At 39.1% G+C, this 20521-nt stretch overlaps 3 protein-coding genes across 5 annotated transcripts in view; 1 reads left to right on the top strand and 2 right to left on the bottom strand.

The window, feature by feature from the left end:
- Positions 1-4459: 4459 nt before the first annotated feature.
- Positions 4460-7171, bottom strand: LOC145234763 (uncharacterized). The gene is made up of 4 exons (XM_080099488.1): positions 6636-7171; positions 5958-6122; positions 5592-5689; positions 4460-5118 (listed from the first exon to the last, which is right to left on the bottom strand). The coding sequence occupies exons 1-4, from the start codon at positions 6656-6658 to the stop codon at positions 5066-5068; spliced, it is 339 nt and encodes a 112-aa protein (XP_079955614.1). The 5' UTR covers positions 6659-7171; the 3' UTR covers positions 4460-5065.
- An 880-nt stretch (positions 7172-8051) lies between these two features.
- On the top strand, positions 8052-10806 carry LOC145234732 (E3 ubiquitin-protein ligase XIAP-like). 2 transcript variants are annotated; one of them, XM_080099456.1, is made up of 4 exons: positions 8052-8232; positions 8575-8718; positions 9315-9412; positions 10210-10806. In XM_080099456.1, exons 1-4 carry the CDS (start codon positions 8210-8212, stop codon positions 10260-10262), a joined length of 318 nt encoding a protein of 105 aa, XP_079955582.1. In that variant the 5' UTR covers positions 8052-8209; the 3' UTR covers positions 10263-10806. The 2 variants fall into 2 exon arrangements, with proteins under 2 accessions (XP_079955582.1, XP_079955583.1); XM_080099457.1 differs by lacking the exon at positions 10210-10806 and adding an exon at positions 9593-9981.
- Positions 10807-16125: 5319 nt separating this feature from the next.
- LOC145231988 (semaphorin-3D-like) overlaps positions 16126-20521 on the bottom strand; it is a 30170-nt gene continuing 25774 nt past the window's right edge. The window contains exons 14-20 of one of the 2 annotated variants that reach the window (XM_080096467.1): positions 20202-20303; positions 19366-19545; positions 18849-18977; positions 18191-18311; positions 17596-17726; positions 17447-17512; positions 16126-17117 (exon numbers count right to left, since the gene is read on the bottom strand). In XM_080096467.1, coding sequence (XP_079952593.1) covers positions 16417-17117; positions 17447-17512; positions 17596-17726; positions 18191-18311; positions 18849-18977; positions 19366-19545; positions 20202-20303 — 1430 coding nt within the window. In that variant the 3' untranslated portion in view covers positions 16126-16416. The remainder of the gene's footprint in view (positions 17118-17446; positions 17513-17595; positions 17727-18190; positions 18312-18848; positions 18978-19365; positions 19546-20201; positions 20304-20521) is intronic. The other variant, XM_080096468.1, reaches the window with a different exon arrangement.

Genomic DNA, 20521 nt, shown 5'->3' with positions numbered 1-20521 from the left:
GTTTTGGGAACCAGAGGTAAATCTGTGACAAAATAAATAATTTATGTAATTTGTTATAGAAGTAACGATAAAACAAAAAGTTATTCATCAGTGTAAAACTTGATCAGAATCCAACCTATTTTAAATGCTTAAAACAACAAATATGAAACAAAGGTTTAGGTTATACAAGTTATATCATCTAAATTGTAATTGAATGAAGTTAGTAATACACCAACAAAAACGTTACAAACCAAGCAAAAAAGAGTCATGCACTATAGTCTTTCAAACTTACCGAATTGCTTCCTGTTCGGGCATTGCTGCTACTCTGAACTCTGTGGTTGCCGAACATCCTGTTTTATGCAGAGGCGTTCACTTCCATTGTTTGTGTTTAATCTGGTGGGTGCAACTCCTGTCCATATTTGGTGGTGTGTACGTGATAACGTTAAGGGCAAGTTGGGACATGATACAAGTCGCGTAGAAAACGTCATGTTTACTGATTTTTCAAGCTGCGATGGTTTAACAAAGCATGTCAAAGAACTAAGTTTCAAAACCATTGTTGTGGAGCTTGGCCACAAAATACGTGTAAGCATGACAACGGTTAATATCCGGTTTAATTTTGTTTGGTACAAAAACAGTGTCGCTCATGAATTCGAAACAAATTTTCTGGTAAATTTTTATTGTTTAAAGTGCGCCCCAAACAAAATTTCGTGCAAATGTTGTGAGCCACAGTTAGCTTGTAAAGGTTGACCCACTGACCTTATCACATAACAAATACTTCAATTTGACAAAAGTAATTTAGATCAACACTTTTAATTTATATTCAATATTTTTAATGATAAAGGATTTACATGCCAACACAGCGAAAACATGTACCCAGAGACAGCAGTTCCCGTTGTCAGGCGAAGGTCATAAACAGTGCAAATACAGTGGGGCATAGACTTGAAACAAACCAAAGGCTGCAAAAAATGGAAAAAAAATCCGGCTTTGTGTGAGTTCTAGCTTCTACCCCCGTATATACCGGTTTCAACCAGAATCGGAAATACCACGTTTTGACCCGATTTTTGGAATCAAAAGCGGCTTGGGGGGGCTCATCGGAATATTTCAGGTTCAAACTGGTTTTGACCGGTTTCTACGTCGTATCGAACTTTCAAACTGGTGTAAACTTTCTTGTGATTTCTATTTTAGGAGGCTGTAAGCGACCAGCAAAGGTCCTTTCTGATTATAACATTAGACTCGAAACGTTTTTTTTATTTTAGCAACTTTAATTTATTCAACATGGCAAGCAACAACACTCTCATTGGAAGAATAACGACGGAGTTAAACCAACTATTGCCCCCAAAAAGCTTAGAAGAAAGGTAGACTTCTAAACATTTTAAACATTTTTAACGATGTCTGCATTTTTAAACACCAAATTTATCTTAAAAGCTTTAACGCGCTCTTAACAACAAACCAAGCATAATAAAACGTAGTATTTGTGTATTGATTTAACGAACGTGGGTTTGGAACGAAACGAAAATACCCTTTTAAATCTTAACATACTCACTACAGTTACAAAGCCGATTTATGGGGCAAAATACAGCAAAGTGTCTGTGTTTTGTTTGGAACGAGTAACATTTCAAAGGTTTAGGTGATATAACTTATATCAACTATATCAACGGAGTTAGTAATAATAAACAACCAAGAGCATTAGAAGCCAAATACACAAAAGACCCATACATCAGCATGGGCGCCGGCACGTAGGGGCACGAGGGGGCACTTGACCCCCCCCCCAAAAAAAAAAAAACGTGATGTCTTTCTAAGAAGGAAAGTTGACATAGTCAAAGCAAATGTCTAAACAACCTACTTTAACGATGTCTGCATTGTTTACATATCTGGTGTATTGTTTTTTGCCTCGGCCGTTTTTGTGTTTTTAAACGGACAAAATGGTTCATATTTGCGTGGCTTTGCGGGGATTTTTCATCGTTGACGCAAAAAAGCGTTTAAGCTGGTGTTATGCAACTCCTGTCCATACTTGGTGATGTGTAAGTAATGAGATTAAGGGCAACTTGAACAAAGTCAAATAAAAAACGTCATGTTTGCGGGTTTTATAGGGTGCAACGATTGATTTAAACATATTACTTCGTCAGTAACCAAACTCGAACTCGATTGTCATTTGTCGCGATGTAACACCTTCTGCACAATTGTACAGTAACGTCACGATTACCTTGTTCACTGTATAATCCATGTGATGTAACGTTAACATCTCTCTTTAAAGCCTCTTTAATGGGATTTGCGCTCAAATTGCTAGACATATCCAAATAACATTTGCAAAAATGCTTTGCTGATTATATTGCGACCAACAGATAAGTAAAATGTGATAAACATAGCTACGTTTTACAAAACATACATAAACAGAAAACTAACATACAAAAAATACAAATACAAAGTAGTGACCAAATATGGGTCAACAAGGATCGATTCACATACTGCGAATCACGTCTAGTTTTTTTTATAACTAGATTTTGCATTACACGTAGATTACACTCTATAACGAGAATGCCTGGTTGCACGACATGTACGATGGGCTCTTATTAAAGAGCATGCCTGGATGCACAACACACCATGAGCCTTCTATGATGAGAATGCCTGGTTGCACATCCCACCATGGGCCCTCTTTGATGAGATTGCCTGGTTGCAAACTACGTACCATTGGCCCTCTTTGATGAGAATGCCTGGTTGCGCAACACGTACCATGGGCTCTCCTTGATGAGAAGGCCTGGTTGCACAACACGTACCAAGGGCTCTCTTTGGTGAGATTGCCTGTTTGCACAACACGTACCATGGGCTCTCTTTGATGGGAAGGCCGGGTTGCATAACATGTATCATGACCTCTTTCAGATGAGATTGCCTGGTTGCACAACAAGTACCATGGGCTCCCTTTAGTGAGATTGTCTGGTTGCACAACACGTACCATGGGCTCTCTTTGATGAGAAGGCCGGGTTGCATAACATGTATCATGACCTCTTTCAGATGAGATTGCCTGGTTGCACAACAGGTACCACGGGCTCTCTTTGATGAGATGGCCTGGTTCCACAACACGTACCACGGGCTCTCTTTGATGAGATTGCCTGGATGCACAACACGTACCAATGGCTCTCTTTGATGAGATTGCGTGGTTGCACAACACGTACCAGGGGCTCTCTTTGATGAGATTGCGTGGTTGCACAACACGTATCATCGACTCTTTCAGATGAGATTGCGTGGTTGCACAACACGTACCATGGGCTCTCTTTGATGAGATTGCCTGGATAAATAACACGTACCATGGGATCTCTTTGATGAGATTTCCTGGCTGCACAACACGTACCATGGGCTCTCTTTGATGAGATTTCCTGGTTGCACAACACGTACCATGGGCTCTCTTTGATGAGATTGCCTGGATGCACAACACGTACCATGGGCTCTTTAAGATGAGATTGCGTGGTTGCACAACACGTACCATGGGCTCTCTTTGATGAGATTGCCTGGATGCACAACACGTACCATGGGAGCTCTTTGATGAGATTTCCTGGCTGCACAACACGTACCATGGGCTCTCTTTGATGAGATTTCCTGGTTGCACAACACGTACCATGGGCTCTCTTTGATGAGATTGCCTGGATGCACAACACGTACCATGGGCTCTTTAAGATGAGATTGCGTGGTTGCACAACACGTACCATGGGCTCTCTTTGATGAGATTGCCTGGATGCACAACACGTACCATGGGCTTTCTTTGATGAGAATGCCTGGATGCACAACACGTACCATGGGCTTTCTTTGATAAGATTGCGTGGTTGCACAACACGTACCATGGGCTCTCTTTGATGAGATTGCGTGGTTGCACAACACGTACCATGCGCTCTCTTTGATGAGATTGCGTGGTTGCACAACACGTACCAGGGGCTCTCTTTGATGAGATTGCCTGGATGCACAACACGTACCATGGGCTTTCTTTGATGAGATTGCGTGGTTGCACAACACGTACCATGGGTTCTCTTTGATGAGATTGCCTGGATGCACAACACGTACCATGGGCTCTCTTTGATGAGATTGCGTGGTTGCACAACACGTACCATGGGCTCTCTTTGATGAGATTGCCTGGATGCACAACAAGTACCATGGGCTTTCTTTGATGAGAATGCCTGGCTGCGCAACACGTACCATGGGCTCTCTTTGATGAGATTGCCTGGCTGCACAACACGTACCATGGGCTCTCTTTGATGAGATTGCTTGTTTGTGCAACACGTGCCATGCGCTCAATAAGATGAGGTTGCCTGGTTGCGCAACACGTACCATGCGCTCTATATGATGAGAATGCATGGATGCACAACAAGTACCATGGGCTCTCTTTAATGAGATTGCCTGGATAAATAACACGTACTATGGGCTCTCATTGATAAGATTGCGTGGTTGCACAACACATACCATGGGCTCTCTTTAATGAGCAGGCCTGGTTGAACAACACGTACCATGGGCTCTCATTGATGAGATTGCGTGGTTGCACAACACGTACCATGGGCTCTCTTTGATGAGATTGCCTGGTTGAACAACACGTACCATGGGCTCTCATTGATGAGATTGCGTGGTTGCACAACACGTACCATGGGCTCTCTTTGATGAGATTGCGTGGTTGCGCAACACGTACCATGCGCTCTATATGATGAGATTGCCTGGTTGCACAACACGTACCATGGGCTCTCTTTGATGAGATTGCCTGGTTGCACAACACGTACCATGGGCTCTCTTTGATGAGCAGGCCTGGATGCACAACACGTACCATGGGCTCTCTTTGATAAGATTGCCTGGTTGCACAACACGTAGCACGGGTACTCTTTGACGAGCATATCTGGTGGCACAACACGTACCATGGGCTCTCTTTGACGAGCATGCCTGGTTGCACAACACGTTGCTCTTTGAGATGAGCTTGCCTGGTTGTGCAACACACCCAATGGGCTCTCTAGGTTGAGATTGCCTGGATGCACAACATTTACCAAGGGTACTTTCTGATGGGAATGCCTGGTTGCAGAGCCTAAACCAAACCATCTCATTCACGACGAATGAGGTCTCACATTTCCTCGTCAGACAAATCTCCCGACGGTGGTACCATGGAGAGAAAATCTATCAACAAAAAAGATTTCGGCATTAAGTCGTGTAAATAATATGTTTGTGACGGATACAAAACCCTACAACACAACATGAAGTAAAGACAGGAATTATTTCGACTGTATCGTGAATAAATTTCCATAATAACCAATATTTTTTACGGCACAGGTCGGCAACCTCTTTTGCACTGTGGACCGTTTTTGAACTTAAAATTTAATCACGGAACGTTCTTTTAAAACTACTAATATTCAGAAACAAAAACGCAAACATTAGTATATTATCCCCGGATGCATAAGCAAAATATATTAAAACATTTTTTCCGAAAAAGTATACGGCCGGTACGGATCGAATAACATCACGTGATATTGCGCCATCGCTGTAAAATTTTCCAACACAATGAAGCAGTATCAGCTTGCATGTGTGAAGTATTCGCGTCGCCGTTTAGTTCCGCATTTTCTAAGCCTACAAGGGTACGGTGTAAAGCCGACCTGTTATGGGTATATTTCCACTTTGTTGTCCGTTTGCAAATTGACACGAATTGCTGTGAAGTTGTCGACTCAGTGCCAAGTCGGTTGTTACATTGCAACTGAAAAATTGACAACATGAAAAAATTGAAGAAAATAATGTACAGCAACGTAAAGTAGTAAAACACTTTACTTGATATACAGTAAACAATATGCTTGCTTAATGTAGATGTATGTGTATTGGCTACACTTTTTTATTACAGGTTTACCAGCTATCATAATTTTTCGCTAACAGTACACTGTTCTATAGAACCTCCATAAGTCGTTTTGCGACAAAGAATCTTTCTTTTTATTTAAATATTACTTGCTTTAAGTGCTTTTTATGCCCACCTGAAACAGCGCAAGTTACTTCCTGATCTTGTGTACAGATACCAACCAGCAGCAGCTAATTTCATGGGATTTGCACCCAAGCTTTTAGGCAACGTGAGAAAAGTACTAAGCCTGTAAACTTCACTTTTCGGATTTCCAACTCCATTGTTGTGACCTTCTGTCACCCTAAACGAAGAGAAAATGTAATTTTTAGTATTAAACACTAAAGCTAAAGGTCAGAACTTTAGTAAATTACATTTGCTGCTAAAATCTAGGCTTTTTGTTGCGAAATGCTGATGCGCATATAATTGTTGCGATATTTGCATTAATAGAGGACATGGTACCAACTAAAAGATTCCGATTAAGGGTACATTTACAACACTCAGTTAAATTATCACTAAACGTTCGACGTTGAAAGATTTCTGTCATAACCCCTCTACCGTTGGCACTTGCTTACTTAGCCTAAGGTAATTAATATACAATGCGATCACAAACATATTGCGATTTTTTAATTGGTTTGCGTTAATTTTTTTATTTAAAGTCGAATGGTTTAACTCGATGTTTAAAGCAACTTATTTGAATACAACTTTGTATTTGCGTACTATACACACCCTTGTTGGAAAAAGCACCACCCTCGTTACTCTACAATATTCATAAAAGTTCAAAAGCCTATTTAAACGAGTTTTATTCTTAATTTACCTGTTCATTTCTTGACCAGACATCGCTGCTACCTGGTGGTATATACGACGTCGAAAACTCAAAAGAGCAGACCCAAAGGGTGTAGACGCTACTTGTTCATTTGTAAAGACTTTTTTCCTTGTGTTCGGGAAGCGTGTCGCCTAAATACAGGTATACAAGTTTTAATGTTTTTGTGTTATTGATTGGTCACTGGGTCGTAGCGCGTAATGGTTATGTCGTAAATGAAAAAAACATTTACGACACAACCAGTATGCAAGATTCGTGCATTTCAACCGATTTTGGAAAGCAAAGGCAAAAATATTTAAAATTGAATGGGGCCATTCAAACTGCTTTGTACATAAAAGAAAATGGTATTTGTAATGACCTATTGAACGTAATGGACTCTTAAAAACGCCTAACGCATGCATCACAGCAGCTAACACCCATCAACACGTAAGAGGTATTTAGAAGTGGCCAGTCTGCAGAACACGGCAGTTCCCGACGAGATCTCGCGCGTGCAGGACCTATATGTCCCGCGTGCGCGCGTGCGCGCGTGCAAGACCAATTTCAGCAGGCGCAAATCAAGTAAAAGAGGTCATAAAAGCCCAATTAGACGCCTTTGGTGCAAAATTCACGCGTGCAAACCCCAAAAACTTTGTTTAAAAAAAATCGCGCGTGCAGCTGGCATACTCTGCAGACTGCTGGTTTAGAACACTGAAATTATTATTTTGTTTTATCTGCTTGACTACAAGCGGCATGATATATATATATGTATATTTTACAGCAAGTCAATACTAGCAAACAATTCCAGCAATAGTTCCTGAACATTATGTTTAACCAGGTTGCCAAGTGGTAAACCTTATTTTTTAAAACTACACTTACTTACAGTGGTGTCCCCAAGCAGACTTAGTTAATGGCACCTCTTAACCCTTGTAAAATAATACAGGGTTGTCAGCAAGAAGATACAAGCTAATATCTGAGTACAAAACATTGCAACGTTTCGACACGTATTGGCTTATATCTTCTTGCAGAGAATATTTAGTATCGTGATTTTTGTACCGACTTACAGGGTTTCAATTTCAAACAGGTCAAGTCCAAAGATATGTACAGATTATCGGTTTTTAAGCTATAGGGCGTGTCAAAATGACAAGTAATGTACTATTGCGCGGTGAACAGCCAAACTTTGTTGGAGTTTGATCAGACCAGATAAAAATGCGTAGAAATAAAGTTAAAAAACTGGTCCTTGAACCAATTTAAAAACCGCAAACGGGTTCGAAAACTTGGACAAAACCTCGTTTTACCTTCCTGTGCGTGACATTGTTGCAACTTGCAAGAGATATTTTAACATGCAATGTTGCAAATGCGGTAGCACCTCGCTACAGTACGAGTGCTACTGCTCATCAGCCTAATATTTCACATTTGTAATACGTTATTTTTGTAACACCCTATAGGTAACCGGTTCTGTGCCCATATTTGGGTGACACGGTTCATGGTTCAAGAGAAAAACTTACGGCAACTGCACAAAAGAGAGCCAACACCTCTGAGGCTTGCTCTTTTTGAGTTTATAGCATCGTGTATACCGCCAGGTAGCAGCGATGTCTTGTCAGGAAAATAACAGGTAAATGTTTAAATATATTAGTTTGCATTGGTTGTTTTTACTTTAGTGAATTGCTTTGTTCTCGTTTTTGTGAATTACAAGTTTGTAGAAGTTTATTAAGTACACAATTACTGTAAAAGGTGTATTGTAAAGTTCTTTTAGATGCTGTGCATTGCATAATGTTTGGGAATAATAGTTTCAGCATATTCTATATAAAACAATTGTAATCACAAATCACTGTCAAAAGCTCAGTTTGAAGAACTAATGTTTGTGGGTCCAAAACAATGCACCAAAAATAATTTTGCAAATGTGTTATATGTGATTTTTCCATATTTAATACTTTTTATTATTGCATTGTTTCAGAGGGATTCGAAATCCGAAAAGCGAAATAACACGGTTGAGTACTTTTCTCACACTGCCTTGCACCATAAGAGTGGACGCCATTGAATTAGCTGCTGCTGGTTGGTATCTGTACACAAGATCTGGAAGTAACTTGCGCTGTTTCAGGTGGGATTTAAAATTTTTTTGACATTGCAAAGTTAACAACATGTATATTTTAACATTGCAATGCAAGATGTTCTTTGTTGTCAAAACATGTTTAAAAAAGCCTACTGTGCAGAAAAGCAATGCCAACGGCATGTTTGGGGCTAGACCAGGGGTGGGCAACCTTTGTTACTGGAGGGCCAATTATAAATGTCAAAATTGGAACGCGGGCCGCACATGTGCACGAAACAAAGTGATTTTGTATTGTTTCTTACCAAATATGCTTAACTACAAGTATAATTCGTATTAGATTCTAGCCACATTTTGCCAGATCGCAGAAAGCTAGCATCAGGCGCATTAATCAGCTCCAAAATATGTAATAATTGGACTTGTTTGTCAGTACTTTTGAAATCCTAACGTCTCTGCGGGCCGCACAACCTTTAATGAAGGGCCGCAGGTTGCCCACCCCTGGGGTAGACAGTCATGTTAGCTGCTAAAAATATGTTGAAAAGGCCGGCGTGTTTTATATTGTATGCAACCTATTGTAAAAATTGGCGTATTGTAAATGTAGTGTACAACGTAGTAACTTGTTTTTTTTCGTGTTTGCTAATTTGTTTTAGTTGCAACGTAACTACAGACTTGACACGGGATCGCCTACTTCACAGCAATTCGTGCCGATTCTTTAATGGACAAGAAAGTGGAAACATTCCTATAAAAGGTGAATTTACGATCAATACAAAATTTTAGTACGTAAACTCTCACAAGTTGTATTGTTTACAAGTATGATATAGAGACAAGCGATTCCTGCTAGGCAACAGTTAATGATAAACTTTCACACCCACGCACAAACGTCAGAAGCGGCTGTAATGGAAAAGTTTTTTTTTCGTGTGTCTGACAGGATGACGTAATCGGATAGTATGCGGCGCAATACCTCGTGACTCTAGCAACTCAACTGTGACGACTGCTTTTTGCTGGTCTGCAATGGCTTGCTGTTGCTATGTTGTAGCTGTTGGTGCACTTAAACCTAAAATACAGTTTTTGTAGTTCCTTGTCAGATACATATAGCAAACATTTTGTTTGTTAAAGTATTTACATTGTTTGATGTTATATTCCCACTAACCGGTGTGTTTTGAAAGTAAACTGCCAAACTTTTCAAAATATTTAACAACTAGCATACTCATAAACATTTCGATACGTTGTCGAAATAGTGTTTCATTTATTCAAGTGTATTTTGGTGACATGCAGAATGTTTTAAAATAGGCATGATGTTTCGAATTTTATTTTGCATTTGCAATGGTCTTCTGCAATTGACAAAAACTAACTTGTTCACACGAAATTTTAAACAAAGAACTGTCAATAAGTTGACTCATTGGCAAATACCTTTAGGACGCTTTTGTTGCGTACGCATATGACAGTTGATCGCATTCTCTCACCTAACTGAAGCTGCTCTGATTGTTACATCACATTATGTGACAATAGCGGTTGTATGTTATCGAACTGTTTCTTTGTTTTTAGAATGTCTCTCGAGAATACCACCATCGGGAGACGTATCTGATGAGGAAATGTGATGATTCACAACCTTTTATTTCCAATCAAGTTAAGTACAAATTGCTCGTCAAAAAAGACAACTGTGCATAGGCTGCGTAAAAAGTATTTCTACAGGTTTGGATGTACTTCCTCTACATGTAAACCTTTAGAATTTATTTTTGTACGCGGGTTTTGCACAGTTATCAGTTTTGACGAGCAATTCGTACTTAACTTGATTGGAACCAAGAAAGTTTCGAAGTTGTCGAAACGAGATCCATTTTACCTGTATTAGGTTGATATTTTGTTAGGTTTTGTAAACCAACTATTGTCACTTGTTACTGCCTGTGGTAGAATTATACTGTATATTCGTCTTATTGTGTTCAAATTGCCGTGTCACCGTGTAAACAATCCTTGTTAAAAAAAACTACTCGTTCCCTGATGCGCAAACATGCTTGTTAGAAGTGATAAATTGGTGAACTGGTTGGTAAAATTGCTTTGTTTAGTTTAAAGTTTTTGAGCCAAGTACTAATTGCGCTGCTTACAAAAACGACTAATGAGCTGCAATAAAAGTCTTGTTTGTTTTCATGCTTTTATTTTTTGTTGAAGTCAGAGGTATTGGCCAAAACCTGATTTTCGTCTTTCTCCGAATCAAAGAGTTTCCCGGGCGTTTTTCTTGACTCTAATTACGATTTCTTTTGAGGTCCAGGGCCCTGGCTATTGTTGAAATTGAACAACGTAGTAAGAGGAACCCGTTTTGATGGACAGAGTGAATCACAACGTTACATGATTTTGTTAAGATTTTAAAATTTCAATGCTTTTTGTTTTGCTCATTTGCCTGACAAGAGACAAATGCTCACTACTTTCTTGATTCAACGTTTTGAGAAACACAAGGGTAAATATTACTGGATTCAAACCCCTTTTCAAATAGCTTTCGAAATAAAACTAGGTTGCAACAACAGATGTCCATCGACTATTTTGGTGTTTTTTATTACTGTCAGTAAACCAACAAATAAAATGCGAAATGAATGTGTATTTAATAACATATACAAAAATATATAAATAATGAATGTATACGCAAAACCGTAAAATAAAAATGCAAATATAACCGAATACCGGTCAACAAATTTCGATTCACATACTGCGAATCAGGACTATAGGGTTTTTTCGAAATATAGATTATTTAAAATATCCTTAATGTGTAATCTGTTGTATCTCCCGTAGGAGCAATGCCTGTTTGTGGAATAACTATTTCAGTTTGAGTCAATATTGCAATATCTCCAGAAGGAGCAATGCATCTTTGTAGGTTTGGGACCATTTCTAAAAATGGACGTTTGTTTATTTTACCTAATCGTGGCCAAACTGGCGAATTCTTATACAAAGCTGGCATGTGCGGGCAATGGTGCTTGTGTATGGTTTGCCTTTCGAAGGCTTGTACCAATGAGTCTGTGTCAAATCCAAAAAACATTCAAGACATGAGTTTGCCGAAAACCATGACTGATCAGTTGGGTCAAATTGGTTGCATTTTATAATCTGGCTTGTGTACAGCAAAATGCTACTTGCGTACCACTTTAAATGCTCCTGCGTGTGCCAATGGGAAACAACATTTTGTACATTTGGTGAGCCGCAAACTTGTAAAGGTTGTGCCCTTTGGCCTTACTTGTAAAGGTTGCGCAACATTACAAATCCTTTAATTTGGCACGGTAGGTCAACAGTTTTGATTTAGAGTCAGTATTCTTAATGGTGAATGATTTACCTGACAACACAGCAGTTCCCGTTGCCAGGCGAAGGCCATAAACAGAGCCAATACATTAAGGTGGTGCAATGATGCTATGCAAACATTAAGTCGGTAAATAGGCGTTGTCGATCATATTCTTTTAACATGCCAAGCAACAACACTCTCGAAAGAATAGTAATGATAGTGTTAAACCAACTAATGCCCCAAAAGAGGGGTTTAGGAAAGAGGTAGAATTTGATACAAATAACACTAAACACTATTAAACTACCATCGATGGAAAACAAAAATCAATGTTTGTTGTATATACATACAAAAGATACGAAAAACATGCCAGAACGGACACAAAATAGTTTTGCAGAAATAAAATATATATGACATAAAACACGAAGTAATAACCGAATGTCGGTTAACAAGTTACGCTTTGGATACTCCGAAACAGTCTGCTTTTCTGTTGTGTATTGCGTGTAAGTATTGCATTTCCAACTAATGCTAGAGCAGTGGTTCCCAACCAGGGCCCTTGGCCCCCCAAGGGGGCCACGGGTGTAGATTCACCAGAAACACCCACTAAAAACCATTTTCTTTTTAACATTATTCACCAATTTAATCGACTATTTCACATACTATTTGTCTATAGTGAGGTTTTTTACAAGTTCAGATTCTTATTTACGCTACTGGACCTGTTTAAAGCCGAAATTAGTACCAAATTTCAACACGAGATTGCCATTTACATTTTTAGGGGGGCCACAGGTCCTGTAGGGTTACTTGAGGGGGGCCATGAAGCCCAAAAGTTACTTTTAGGGGGCCACGGTCCACGAAAGGTTGGGAACCACTGTGCTAGAGTAACGTATGTCCTGCAACGAATTCACGTTGAACATCGTCTGCGGTATCTCCAGAAGGAGCGGTGCCTAATTGTGGAGTAACTAAAACCGTTTCAGTATCTGTAGCAATATCTCCAAAAGGAGCAATGCCTGATTCTGGAATATATGAAACCGTTTCAGTATCTGTAGCAATATCTCCAGAAGGAGCAATGCCTGATACTGGAATATATGAAACCGTTTCAGTATCTGTAGCAACATCTCCAGAAGGAGCAATGCCTGATACTGGAATATATGAAACCGTTTCAGTATCTGTAGCAATATCTCCAGAAGGAGCAATGCCTGATACTGGAATATATGAAACCGTTTCAGTATCTGTAGCAACATCTCCAGAAGGAGCAATGCCTGATACTGGAATATATGAAACCGTTTCAGTATCTGTAGCATTATCTCCAGAAGGAGCAATGCCTGATACTGGAATATTTGAAACCGTTTCAGTATCTGTAGCAACATCTCCAGAAGGAGCAATGCCTGATACTGGAATATTTGAAACCGTTTCAGTATCTGTAGCATTATCTCCAGAAGGAGCAATGCCTGATACTGGAATATATGAAACCGTTACAGTTCCTGTAGCAATATCTCCAGAAGGAGCAATGTCTGATAAATCTTGCGTTTCTCGTGGTAAATCAATCCTTCTACTTAAAACGGAACTTTGAAAGTCGCCTGGATAGTATTTTAATGTTAAATATGCAGTGCCGTTTTTAGGAAGACGCCATTATTGAAACACAGTTTATACATTTTTTTTTGGTCTGTCAGTCTTCAGCAAAGGAAAATCTTTTGTTCATTTACTTAAAGCGGGGGTCAGCAACTTGCAAGTCGGATCCGACTCGCCAAGCAAAAATAACCGGGGAACCCCTTTTTTAGAAAAGTGGCCACTTTTGATGGGAAAAACTAAACCCAAATCCTTTCTTTTGAACTGATGGGAAGCCATAGCTAAACAACCAAATAGCTACGTAAATATCAGAAGTTAAGAGCAAATGGAATTTAAAGTTAATTATTACTAAACCCCGCTGATACTGAGTCGATCTTGGATTAGGCCCGCTGCCTTCAAAAGTTTTCGCCTTCTGACTTAAAGCAAAACCATACTTATTGTTGCGTTTTGCAGGCGATAAAGTACATGCAAAGCAAAAGAATATGTCAAGGTAGGACTTCTGTACGAATAAATTGTACCTGGTATAAAACGTAATTTGATAAGTAGCAGCTGAATTTCGTTCCTTATGTCTCCTGTCCGAATTTGGTCAACTCGTATTTGGTGGTTGATTTACATCGTTTTGGGGATGTTCAATACGTTGGTTGCGTTGGAAACAAAACAAAATTCTAATTTGATAAAAAAAATGTAGATTTCAAAAGCAAAAGCTACATCCACCAAAGAAATTTATAATATCTACAACAAACAACAACAACAAAGATATTAGCCTGATATAACTTACCGGAATATCTCTTTGTAAAGCATGTTTGCTAGCTGCTATAGCTGTTGATGGTTCCAGCTGAGCTATTTATACGTTTTTTTTTTCTGTGTTTGCTTTTTGGTTCGTGGGTTTTAACTTCTACCCGTATTTGGTTTTGTGTATGTGTTGGTATTGCGAGCAAGTTAAGACACGTTGGAAAGCAAAGCAGACCTTTATGTCAACCTGCAGTCAGTGGTGGGATTCAGCCGGTTCGCACCGGTTCGTTAGAACCGTCTCACGAAATTTTATGAGATCAGCGAACCGGTTAGCATTAATGGTTACCGTCAATGGACTTTTTGTAACAGAATCGGCTGAAAAATATTACTTTTGGGATAGAACTGGCTGACAAAAAATTTGAATCCCAGGGAAAACGCAACTGCAACAAATATGTTTCCAATCGAAGCCAGTTTCCAGGGGTATTTGACCGAAATATTCCAGTTTCAAACTGGTTTTAGCCGGTTACTGCCTCCTACCGGACCTCCAAACCGGTTCAATCCGGAATCTGAGAAACAATATTTTGACCCGATTTTTGAAAAAAACCTAAGACCTTACCGTTTTTTCGAATATCGGGGCTCAAAGAATTAATAAAAATATACGTTTTTCAGGGGGTATAGCCTTAGGGTTGTTTCAAAAATCGGGTCAAAAATGTGTCTCTCCGATTCCGGATTAAACCGGTTTGGAGGTCCGGTAGGAGGCAGAAACCGGCTAAAACCAGTTTAAAACTGAAATTTTCCGGCGAAAACCCGCTGAAAACCGGATTTTTCATCAATTCTTTGAGCCCCGATATTCGAAAAACGGTATGGCTATAGCCTTATGGCCCGGTAGGAGGCAGAAACCGGCTAAAAACAATTTGAAACTGCAATATTCCGGCGAATACCCCCTGAAAAAAGTTTTTTTTTCAATTCTTTGAGCCCCGATATTCGAAAAAACGGAAAAGCCTTAGGTTTTTTCAAAAATCGGGTCAAAATTTTGTCTCTCAAATTCCGGTTTAAACCGGTTTGGAGGTCCGGTAGGAGACAAAAACCAGTTCGAAACTGGAATACTCCGCGAAAACACCCTGAAAAACGTATGTCTTTCAATTCTTTGAGCCTTGATATTCGAAAAAACGGTAAGGTCTAATCGGGTCAAAGTTGTGTTTCTCAGATTCCGGATTGAACCGGTTTAGAGGTCCGGTAGGAGGCAGAAACCGGCTAAAACCAGTTTAAATCTGAAATATTCCGGCGAAAACTCCCTGAAAACCGGATTTTTCTTCAATTTTTTGAGGCCCGATAATCGAAAAAACAGAAAGGTTTGACCCGATTTTTGAAAAAAACCTTAGGCTATAGCCTTTCCGTTTTTTTCGATTATTGAGGTTCAAAGAACTGAATGTCGGGCTTTTAGATGGAGTGGTTTAAGTTTTTCGCTTTTCCATGAAGCAATGTTTCTTTAACCCTCGGTCGGAGAAAGCTTGCTAATTATAAAGCAGGCGTTACCAATTCAATTGTTTGATCTTTACCCCAAAACACAACTAAATGCAAGCCCATTGACTGATTCCAATAATAATGTATGTTTTGTTCGTTTTGTCTGTGTAAATAAACCAGACTCGTCTATTAATTCTTTAAGTCTATTTATTTGTATTCTTGCTGGCATTTATGCGATTTATCTCCCTTTAGACAAAACATTACTTTTTGTTTGAAATATTGAATTTGTTACTGATATCTTATTATTTCACTTCAACTTTCCATGCTTTTGAAGACAACTTCAGATTTATTTTAGCGATTTTTTTTGCTTTTTTAACTGTTTTAATCCAAGCAATTTTATTTCAAATCTAGACTCACATATCTAAACAAGTCAAATTACTCCCAAATATGCATGAACTGATTTTATTCTGCTTAGTAGAGAAGCTAAATAAATAAGAACGTGATCATAAAAACGAAACAATAAAACGCCGCAAAATAAAGAACAAACAAATTGAAGGAAAACAAATATCGTTTTTTAAACGTTCACAATTCTCTTGTAAGTGTTTGTAAAAACATTTCCACTCTGCGTCATCTGGGGGGAATTTCCCGCCTAGCTCTCTGACTTCACCACCTTTCGCGTGACGCGTATGACATCTTCCATCGTGACGTATAAACACGTTGATGATATTTTCGAAATTTCAACTTTTAACTGGACTCGGCGGCGGAGTGACGTATTTATCCGCTGATGACGTCGATGATGATGACGCAGTACTGGTGGGTGATTTTTCGCTGCGCGCTGAGTAGGGGCGCAAAGTGGGTGAAGGGGTTCGGCCGTTCCAACGGGGTGAAATCGGGACATCCCGGCGGGGTGAAGTTTGGTTGTGCAAGCGATTGTTGTAGGAACTCGCCAGGAGGGGCTGGGAAACCGGTGCGGGGAAGTCCCTCTGTCGGGGGGTGCTCGCCGCGCTCGATGTGACGTCACTGGCACGTGACCCGGACACTGACGCCGCTTTCAAAGTTGAATCACTGTCGGTGTCAAAGCTGGCCCCATGGGCGCGTGTGGCGGGTAAACCGTCGGATCTACCACTTTCGGGGGTGTTTTGGGTCGAAGGGGCATCCTCGTTCTTTCCCGCAAAAGTAAAGTCCAATGGGGTCACTTCGTCTTCTTCGATTTCAACATCATCAGGACACTCGAGTTCCATGACAAGCGTTCCGCGCTTTGGATGGCGACGGATAGAGCTGCATTTCACCGAAAAGTCGTCGCCGAACGACACCATTATCTTGTTAGCGGGGATCGACTTGGTGCGTTGCGGAAGCTTTCTAGATTTTGTTTCAGGCTGCAAACCGGGAGATGAAGGACCACCGTCTGTTTCGTCGATGAAAGCTATTCCGTCTTCTTCTGTGAAAATAGTAATGCATAAGTCTATGTATGTGCATAAGATATAATAGAAACACGAATTTTTACACATTTGCAACAAATTTACAAAACAAACAGCCATTGAGGGTAGATAAGACGCAATAATTTGATAATTTATATGTTTAGACAAATGCATCGTTAAAAATCAGAGAAATAATGCAATTTGATTTAAACAGGAATATGAAATACATCTATTATTATTAAATAGTAATCAGAACAATCTAGAAATTTCCAATAGTTTTACTTCTATTTTCTATATGGTGTCAAATATAAACAAATCAATCATTTAACTTCAAGTCAAGTGTACTTACCAAACTGCTGTTTCATTGGGTTCACTTTAGCCACTTTCTTGGTGTTCGGAGTAGAATCTAATCCATCTGTAATAAAACACAAAAACAACAGTCACATTTACGTTCCTAACTTTATTATTGAGGAGATTTTCGTAATTTGCAATTTTTACCTGCGATGTCAAATGATTTTTGTAGGAGCGGTTTAGTTGAGGCGGACCGATCATAGGATATGGTGTTCCGATTCGAGTAGGTGTTGTTGCTGTTATTTTCCTGTGCTTCTAGAGGTTGTATGTCCTGATGGCTGCACAAACAAAAGCAAATGTTAGGAAACACCAGCAATGCTATTAGGTATATTATTAGGTATTATACTTAATACCTAATAATGAAAACCTCTCACTATAAACCATTTGCTATTTACATTAAATATTACATATTTATATTACATAAAACTTTGGTGTAAGCTTTCAACACCAGCGCTTTTAATTAGGGTATCACAGTGTAAACTAGAGTGCTTAGGCGTAACTATACAACAGCTCAAGGCACAACATAGGATATATAGGGGTGCACTAAAAAAATTGTTGGTTCAAAGTTCCGTATGAATACACATGTACCAATACTTCAATGTACTTCCGTTTGGAAAAGCGGTCAAGCTTTAAAAATGACTGAAAATCGGCTAAAATACACAGGAATGAAGTAGCATAGGAAATCAAAACAGCATTAGACGGAGTAAGTTATTTAATTTTCAGAGGTGATTTTTTTACTTACTTATTTTGTGGTGGTTTATTCTCAGGACTGTATCTTTTCCCGCCTTTATTAAACCATCGCTTTCTGTAGTGGTAGCCAACAAGAACAAGCACCAGCAAAACGAGAGCAACACTAAAAACACCTGAAAAATGGGAAAAATTGGTTACAATTTCGAAAATTCTTTGCAGCAGTTACGGTAATGGCCTTTCCTCCTAATCGACCCTTAATTTCAAGTAAAGTGTACAATTTATTTTATAGCTGGTAAATTCCAGTATTTATTGTGTTTAGGAATAAACAATTCGTAGTAATGCAGACAAGGAACAGAAAGTCATGTAAGAGTTTTACAATTTTTAGTGTATCTTATTTTTTTTCTTTTGCTCGAAATAACATTAGCGACCTTGAAAAACGAGAAAAAAAATCAAAAAATTTAGATTCGGGGTTGGGAAATTATGTGCTAAAATTGATATTCTCTGGTTCATTTAAAATACTTTTGTACCCGGAAGGATCTAAACGAGTCAAAGCTACGAACGTTTTTGGGCGACTCTGAATTTGTATTAAACATACAGGCATAAATTGTATGCTTATCTTTTAATCCGAGTCGGACCAAATTTTTAACCTTTATCTGAACCCCAGTGAGTTTTCAAATATATTTTGACAAAAGCAATAAACAGTAACTTACTTATGACAATCACAATGCTTGGCCCGGCCCCAGCGGCTGGTTGGTTAGTTGGAAAAGAAGATAATGTCGTGTTTTCAACAGGGTTGGTCTCTTCATCTTTAGGACTTGATCCTTTCGGCGAAGTGTTGGCTAAATTCAAACAAAACCGAATTAAAAAAAAAAAGTTCTGCATCAAATTTCTTAAAACGAGTGTATGTGCTTTATTGGCTGTGATTGGTTATCAAAAATGCACTGCTTCATAATAAATACATTGGTATCTTTCTAAACCGCAAGTAATTGCCGAAATAGTTCAATAAATGTAGTGTCACTTTTTAAACGACCTATAGGCCAGTTGTCACATTATTATAGGCCAGTTGTGATTTATGTTCAGTCTTCAATTAAACAATTAAAGCAAATCTGAGAATTTTTTCACAAATGCACTAAATAAGACACTTTCAGGCACTTTTATTTTTACATCAGTACTTGAACAAACTACCAACACAGATATATTTTAGTTTGCTTTGAAAGAATAACTTACAGGTTGTGACTGTTGAACCGGTGCCAACGGTTACTTTTGTTGTGCCATCCTTGCAAATAATTTCGGTTCTGGACACCACAGATCCATCAGCCATATGCTTACACACATATGAACCATAGTTGTCCTTCATAAATGGGGTGAACTCCAATCGACCATCCTTGCTTTGTCTGTAGTTGGGCCCTACGAAATCGTATATGGTTCACATTTTAGTCTAACAGTTTGGTTTTAAAGAGATTGTGCAGCAAAGTCAGTAAGTGATTTAAAGCTGATCATCCATACTAGGATCAGCCCTGAAGCGTCCATGCAGACCAGCAATCACGGCACACTCATATATAAATCATAGTACGTCAGGCCCATTGAAGTCGTGATACCGAATCAAGTCGGTCGTGGGTGCGAACCCCACCGCAGGCCAGATTTTTCTAGTCTGTGCCTTGACACCTGGGAATTCTTGGGAGACCGCCTTGATTTGGTATAACACCTTCAATAGGCCTGGCATGCTATGATTTAATGCAATGCGTAATGTGAATGCAAATGTGAAATGCGTAGGTGAACGTAATATTGGTAATGCTCACTATGCTGATGTATGCGATTACAGCTTGCGTGATATTCAAGGATATATTAAAGGCCTATTAACAGAGTAGCAATTAGTTTCAAAGTATATTACACGTATTTAATACAATTTGTGACAAAACATTACTCGTAGAATATACCGAGCTTATGCCAAACCCTTAAAATAGGACTTAAAAGATATGTTCTTTGCAAAAACTCCAGATAACGACAACAGTTTGTATAAATCTACACTAACAGCAAGACCACAAAAATGAGTGTATTTTTACCTTGGGTAATTTGGTCATGATCTGACCCATTCAGGTACCACTGAACAGTCACAGACGGAGATTCAATCGGGTCGCCAAGGATTAACGTTTCGCCAACTTTCACTACAAAAAATAATCAAAAATACAGTGTTTAACACTCGACCTGCTGATGTGTGGGCGTTACAAAGAGTGAAGTAGAATTACTTATGCTTGTGAAAAAATACTCAAATGGGGAGTTTGATAAACTTTGCACACCAATTTTTTTTTAATTGCAAAAAAACTTACTTTAGCTACCCACAGAAATAGATGCCAAAAAAACAATAGATGCCAAAATAACAAAC

The sequence above is a fragment of the Phallusia mammillata genome, chromosome 6 (genome assembly GCF_965637545.1).
Source record: "Phallusia mammillata chromosome 6, kaPhaMamm4.hap1.1, whole genome shotgun sequence".
NCBI classification, from domain to species: Eukaryota; Metazoa; Chordata; class Ascidiacea; order Phlebobranchia; family Ascidiidae; genus Phallusia; species Phallusia mammillata.
Note: the sequence above shows the minus strand (reverse complement) of the source record. Positions and strands in the feature narration are given on the sequence as shown.

Coding starts and splice junctions, on each gene's coding strand:
- LOC145234763 (XM_080099488.1), bottom strand. CDS start 6,658: ATGTCTGGTCAAGAAATGAACAG. Junction 6,123..6,635: donor TCTGGTCAAGAAATGAACAG/GTAAATTAAGAA, acceptor CTCTTCGTTTAG/GGTGACAGAAGGTCACAACA. Junction 5,690..5,957: donor AGTAACTTGCGCTGTTTCAG/GTGGGCATAAAA, acceptor TCAATTTTTCAG/TTGCAATGTAACAACCGACT.
- LOC145234732 (XM_080099456.1), top strand. CDS start 8,210: ATGTCTTGTCAGGAAAATAACAG. Junction 8,233..8,574: donor TCTTGTCAGGAAAATAACAG/GTAAATGTTTAA, acceptor GCATTGTTTCAG/AGGGATTCGAAATCCGAAAA. Junction 9,413..10,209: donor TGGAAACATTCCTATAAAAG/GTGAATTTACGA, acceptor CTTTGTTTTTAG/AATGTCTCTCGAGAATACCA.